The sequence below is a fragment of the Rhinopithecus roxellana genome, chromosome 12, assembly GCF_007565055.1.
Source record: "Rhinopithecus roxellana isolate Shanxi Qingling chromosome 12, ASM756505v1, whole genome shotgun sequence".
NCBI lineage: Eukaryota > Metazoa > Chordata > Mammalia > Primates > Cercopithecidae > Rhinopithecus > Rhinopithecus roxellana.
In genome coordinates, this window is record NC_044560.1 from 132,613,823 (window position 1) to 132,620,819 (window position 6,997).

The 6,997-nt window shown below is 44.8% G+C and overlaps 1 protein-coding gene across 1 annotated transcript; it reads right to left on the minus strand.

Annotated features, from left to right (window-relative positions):
• Positions 1-524: 524 nt before the first annotated feature.
• On the minus strand, positions 525-6,122 carry LOC104676188 (placental protein 13-like). The gene is made up of 4 exons (XM_010380954.2): positions 6,108-6,122; positions 4,000-4,076; positions 3,292-3,502; positions 525-650 (listed from the first exon to the last, which is right to left on the minus strand). The coding sequence occupies exons 1-4, from the start codon at positions 6,120-6,122 to the stop codon at positions 525-527; spliced, it is 429 nt and encodes a 142-aa protein (XP_010379256.2).
• Positions 6,123-6,997: the final 875 nt, after the last annotated feature.

Below are 6,997 nucleotides of genomic sequence, written 5' to 3' on the forward strand. Positions count from 1 at the left end.
CCGCACAAAGCCAAGCACAGTGTTTATGCACAATAAGCATCCTGAGAACGATGAAAAAAATTTAAAAATCCCACGATTGTCCTCAAATTTCAGGTTCTGCCTAAAGCCACTAGGTACACCCGTGTGACTGTAAACAGCTACCTAACATTTAAGGGCCATGAGTCATCTGAAATTGGGTAAGTATTTTGGTTGAGGCTGTCTGACGTCAACTACGTCCTACAAAAGGATGCTGTTTCCAATGTCTTCTCAGACATTCCAGGGACCTTGTCACTCACTCCCTATGTCACAGGAAGGTTTATCCCCCCTTTGATTTCATGATGTCTCTGATAGAATGCCCTGGCCCTTCTTGGGGATGACAACTTCCCCTTTTCCCCTCTTAAAGCAAGAACCAAATCATGCTCAGTTTGGTGCTGCTTTAATGACCAAGTGTAGGGGAAGGGGTTAGGAGAGATTATTCTTTTAGCAGCCTCTGGGAATCTTATGGTCAGGTAAAAAGAAGGATTCCTCAACAATGAGAAGTGTGATCATCTCCATCCATTGCTGACAAGCACTCTGGTCAGGGAAACATTTCTCCACACTTGCACCATCTTCACAGATTTTAGTGGGAGTCGATGGACAAAGTTGTAAATGCATTGGCCATTTACCTTTATCTACAAGAGGAAAAATGCATCAGAAAGACAATGTGCCACCCAACAAGTTTTCAGCTCTTCTCTACTCTGCCCTAGTACCAATAACATTCCCCAAGAAAATTCCTAGTTATACAAGTACACATAGTAGACACACTTCTGTTTGCAGGCTGCATTTTGTGCCTGTTTGAGACAGTTGCTCACTTTATTTCTAATGTTTCCTCTCATTTCTGTAGTGAAGTTCTACACTCTGTGTCACACAGTCCCTGTTACTCAGCCTCCCTTCTAACCTGGAATATCCTCATCTCCAGGGACTGTGTCTCAGGAACACGAGACCCTGCATCTCGCACAGGGTCTGCCACAGGGTCAGTGCTAGACCATGTTCATTGAAGTGCATACTTTTCAGTTCCACGAACTGTGCCTCCCTTTCACTACTGAAAATTGCACAGTTTCTCTTTGAAGTAGCCTACATCCGAGGTGGTAGTGGCAAAGAATGAAACCCAGGGTTCTTAGAGAGTTAAAAGAGAACGGGTCTTGTATAACATAGGATATTATCTTCAACAACTTTCTTTTTTTTTTTTTTTTTTTTGAGACAGGGTCTCGCTCTGTCGCCCAGGCTGGAGTGCAGTGGCCGGATCTCAGCTCACTGCAAGCTCTGCCTCCCGGGTTTACGCCATTCTCGTGCCTCAGCCTCCCAAGTAGCTGGGACTACAGGCGCCCGCCACCTCGCCCGGGTAGTTTTTTGTATTTTTTTAGTAGAGACGGGGTTTCACCGTGTTAGCCAGGATGGTCTCGATCTCCTGACCTCGTGATCCGCCCGTCTCAGCCTCCCAAAGTGCTGGGATTACAGGCTTGAGCCACTGCGCCCGGCCCCATCTTCAACAACTTCCTTCTTCCTAGTCCTTCATCCTTCCTAAGTCCTACGATTGCATTCCTCCGGAGTACATCCCTCCTCATACACCCTGCCTTAGTCTTTATTTTTTCTTCTTTCTTTCGTTCTTTCTTTGTTTCTGTATTCTTTCTTTCTCCTTTCTTTCTTTCTTCGTTTACTCTCTTTTCTCTTCTCTCCTTTCTTTCTTTCTCTCTTTCTCTCTTTCTTTCTTTCTTTCCTTTCTTTCTTCGGAGAGAGAGAGAGAGAGAGATTCATTCTTGTAGCCCAGGCTGGAGTGCAATGGTGTGATCTCGGCTCACCGCAACCTCTGCCTCCCAGGTTCAAGCGATTCTCCTGCCTCAGCCTCCCAAGCAGCTGGGATTGCAGTTATGCGCCACCACAACTGGCTAATTTTGTATTTTTAGTAGAGACGGAGTCTCTCCGTGTTTGTCAGGCTGGTCTCAAACTCCGGACCTCAGGTGATCCACCCGCCTCAACCTCCCAAATTACTGTGATTACAGGCATGAGCCACCAGGCCCAGCCTCATCTGCTTCTCTTAACATTTAATGTGATAGGATATTATCCTCAACAACTTCTAAGCATAGGGAAACATCCCTCACTTGAATCTGATTAAAATGTGAATGTTTTGGCCTACTCATTAGAGAAAGCCAGAAAGTATGGATATATTTTTTATATTGAGGTTATAGAGAAAGTCTCCTTTTCAGTATTAATTTAACAAATCTAAAATGCACACATTCTTGAACAAGTTTTTTCATTTTTTTTGTAATTATCTTCCAATATAAGTATAAGGAGGTTGGTAATGACAAAAGGATTGATTAGAAAGCTTTAGAAAGTATCATTCGTGAAAGCAAAATACTGGAAACAACTTTAATGCCCAAAAACGAATCAAGTTGAGTAATTTTGGGTAAACTTTTTTAATGCAATATTATGCAATCCTTAAAAACTGAAGCGGCATCATAGATTGATAATATCTTCAAGATATATTCTTTGACAAAAATTCAGCTTAGTTCTTAAAGCATAATGTGTAGAGCAACTTATACCAGGATTTGCTTAAAAACCAATGAAATAATAGACATATCTATGCTTTCATAGGAGACGATTTCCTCTGAAGGGCTGGGCATGGTAGCTTTCCCCTGTAATCCTAGTATTTTGGGAGCACAAGGTGGGCAAATCACATGAGGTTGGGAGTTCAAGACCAGCCTGGACAACATGGTGAAACCCCATCTGTACTAAAAATACAAAAGTTAGCCAGTTGTGGTGGCACGCACCTGTAATTCCAGCTACTTGGGAGGCTAAGGCAATAGAATCACTTGAATCCATGGGGTGGAGGTTCCAGTGAGCTGTGATCACACCTGTGCATTCCAAACTAAATGACAAAATGAGACATCTCAAAAATAAAATAAAATAAAAATATTCTTTCTGAAGGAGAGCAGAGCTCTGGTAATGTTGTTCTTATTGGTAGAACTGGGGCTTAAAAGTGAGATGGAGTCATAATTTTTGAATGATTAAAACCACTTTTTTCTTAAGTATATTGTATACATTCAGCTAAATGAAAATTGAAATAATGGCATAAGTAGAAATTATCACTATGGGAAAAGACAGAGAAGATTCTCCACTTTGGGAGAAATGGCAGGTGAGCCGACCTTGACCTTGGTCAAATTTGGGACAAAGCTGAGGACGGCAGTGCAAGCATAGGGACTGGTGGCTCCAGGTCAATGAAAGCTGCCTGGGAGCCCACAGAGGCCAAAGGCTGGAAGCTCCTGGGGTGCTCACCTTGTATTTATTGCGACGCACGTAGATGCGCAGCTCAAATGATTTGCCATCTTCAAAGGGCACATTGTAGCATTTCTCCTCACACATCCATATCCCAAACTCACGACTGTTAATGACGGCACGACAGCCAAAGTGCACTCGGAATTGGAAGGCAGCATCTGAGTCCTCATCCATCTCAGTGTAGAAATTCACCTCCAGCTGTGGGGCATATCTGAGGGCAAAGCACACAGCATGTTGGGCAGGTCCCTCCATTGTGCAGACATATACTCAACACATACACAAATCCCTTCCCCATTTACCCAGGGCAAGTCTCCCTGATGGTACTGCAGGCCTGGTCCCTGTGGGGATGCTTCAGCTCCTCATGGCCCCAGTCAGGGAGATGCTGTGCTCCTCATCCCCAAATGAAAACTGAATCCCAGTCACTGAACTAGGCCTATGAATTGTTTATTCCTTGAAAATTCTATGCCCTTTGATTAAGAGCCACAGCTCCAACCCACTGAGTGTCCTCCTCCCCTAGTCCCCATGGCTGACCCACATGCAGTTGCTGCAGGTCTCATGCCTGGTGCTGGAAGGACTCCAGGACCTGCACCTGCATGGGGCCTCCATCCTGCCAACTAGTCATTTCCATATCACTCCCACATAACGTCAAACCCTTAGCAAGTATTCTCCCTTATTCTCCATCCCTCCGTTGGACAATGAATTACTCACACAAAAGAGAGGTTCGGTCTCCCTCTGATTATCACGCAGGAACCAATAGAGAAGGACACAGGCACTGTGTATGGTACCTGCCAGGGTATGGAGAGTGAGTGAGAGCTAAAGGGTCAGGTGCAGCCTCCCCTCCTGTAACAGATTCCCATGGTGCAGGAGGTTCGAGATCACAGGGCAGACTCAGAGGCCTCTCCCCTTTCACCCTACCACAGTCAGGGCTCCATATTCCTGAAGATATGGCAGACCCATAGGTACGAGCAATTGTTCAGAGCCAGGATGCCTGAATTCCAGTCCTCATTTTGCCTTATACTAGCAGTGTAGTCTTAGATCTATTACTTGAACTCTCCCTGCCTCAGTTTCCCCAGGACAAGGAGGATTATAAGGTTATAATTATATTGTTAAATATACTTATATTATTATAATTCCTACTTTCTAAGGTGTTCTCAATAACAGAGGAGTTATAATATGTGTAAAACTTTTACCCTAATTGCTGTCATGTTTAGGGTCTGGTAGAGGTGACCTAACAGAACAGGGGAGTCCTCCTGTAACACTGACCTCTCTTTATTTCCAACTCTGAAAATAAAAACAAGACTTGAGAATATAAGAATTTTAAAAATTCACTCCAGTGAGAAATAACACTTGTTGAAAGGGAGAGGGAAATTCTATTAAAAAAAAAACATAGGAAACCCCTGTATGTGGGAGGCACATGCATCACAATCACCAAGGGCAATGGACGTCCTTCCCAGAAGGGGCACACATTACTGAGAGCACAGCCCCAGTACTTGCACAAATGAAGCCTGTGGGTCAGGGACATAACTAGAGGGAATGATTAATTTTTACGATGACTACAAGTGGTTGATGATTTTTCTGTGTTTTTGAGATAGGGTCTTGCTGTGTTGCCCAGGCTGACATGCAGTGGTGTGATAATAGCTCACTGAAACGTCGAACTCCTGGGCTGCAGTGATCCTCACACATCTGCCCCCTCTTGGGTAGCTGGGGCGGAAGGTGCCTGCCACTCTGACAGTCTGATATTTAAAGTTTTTCAAAGAAAGGGTCTCACTGTGATTCCCACACTGGTCTCAAACTTCTGGCCTCAAGTTATCCTCCCATCTTTGCCTCCCAAATTGGTGGGATTATGGCCATAAGCCAGTGAACCCAGCTGCTGGGTTGATTAATATCCACTTTGTAAGCTCTGTCTGAGTTTAGTCTCAGTTCAGACAGAGCTTGCAGTGGATATTTTATATGATTCAGTCTCTGAAACTACAGTCTGTAATGTCTTTCTCTAGCAAATCAGTATCTGCACACCCTCCTGTTCCACAATGGGAAGAACGTGCTGGGATGAGGACAAGGAAGCTGAGCCTGGGAGGCAAAAGCCAGTGGTCACTCTGTGCAGTCCCCAGCTGAGGAACCATCGCCCCCATAGTCTGCATTTCTCTTCCTTACACTTACTGGGAAGAGACATCTACTGATCACACATTCCACTCTCAAAAGTGATCTGAAACAAATCCTCGGTAACTCACAATCCCCAAGATCCCCACCAGATAAGCCACTTTGGATCCTCATTGACACACATGAAAAAACACACAGCTGCTTCATCAGAGGTGCTGCTGTGTGTGGGGGGAAACCTTCACATGCGCAGAGGACCACATGCATGTTCCCAGATAAACACCCAGTCACATTCCAGCACACACACCCACAGACACAGAGCCACGCCACTCACTGAGTCACACACACCTGCTCACTGTACACATAAAGATGCTCATGCACTGGTCTGGCTGTGCTCACACATACATTCACATCACAGACAGGAGGACAAAGCACACTCTCCCACTTACACTCAATCACACACCTGCCTGTCCTGGTGGTCTGTCCACCTCCCACATAAAGTCACATCATCTCAGCAGGGTCCACTATCATCGGACCAAACCACATGTTCACAGAGGGTTACACTGGCTCAAGGTCCACACCCTACAATAGCCTCACACACCCACGACTCTCAGTAAAGCATTCACAGTAGGAATGCTCATATTTTCCTCTCATAAAACATCCCGTTTCTTTCTTGGTTTAGGTGACTTGAGGTTATTGAAGGCTGTGCCTTTTTAACTCACTGGTAGTGATGACATTGTTCTCTCCTTCTGGTTGACCCTTCGGAATTATGTTCAGTCTCCTGTGTGAATCTCTGAGTTGCAGCATTTAAATGATTACTTTCAGCTCTGCCCTCTGGCTTCATTCCAGATTCCATGCTCCTCCCAGCAAGCTTTCCTTGCAGCATGAGAAAGGCACGGGTGTCAGGAGGAAACTAAGTCACAATCATAGCTGTTTGGACGTCTCTGTCTGCAATGCAGCAGAAATGACAGTGTGGGAGGTACCAGGCTGTGGATTGGGTTACCAGGGAAATTCATAGATAAAGATGATGGAGTGAGGGGTAGTGATTATAAAGCCCAGTCTTTGTGCCTCTCAAGACTTGTCTCCACCATGCAGAATCTACCCAGAAGGTGTGCATTTTCTCAATTTGTACAATGGCTAAAAAAAGAAAGTTGGGGGTTGTGGGAAAAGACCTTAGACCTAGAATGTAATTCTTCTCTTTGCCTTTAAAGGTTCTGGGAGGGCCTTTAAAGGTCACATCCTTTCGACCTTGATCCTCAGGAGGATCTGGGGAGAGAAGCAGAGAAAGTTCTTGCATAAACCTGTCTCACACCAGGCCCCTTGGCTCTGCCAGGTGAGGGCCACTCTCATCTGTCTGCTACCCAACTGGGGTCTAGCTGCACCCTCTCCCTTCTCTTGGAGTCCATGTAAATCAAAGTTTCAGAGATACTGTTTCTCCTGCAGATTCTGGAAGAAAGGTGAAATTAGTTTTTTCTTTGGTATTTTTTACTTTTATTATAGGTTCAGGGGTACATATACAGATAAAATCATGTCATGGTGTTTGTGGTACATATGATTTCTTCACCTGGGTACTAAGCGTAGTACCCAGTAGCTATTTTTTCTGCTCTATTCC

Coding starts and splice junctions, on each gene's coding strand:
- LOC104676188 (XM_010380954.2), bottom strand. Junction 3,503..3,999: donor AGACCGAACCTCTCTTTTGT/GTGAGTAATTCA, acceptor CTTTGCCCTCAG/ATATGCCCCACAGCTGGAGG. Junction 651..3,291: donor TGCGTCGCAATAAATACAAG/GTGAGCACCCCA, acceptor TTCCTCTTGTAG/ATAAAGGTAAATGGCCAATG.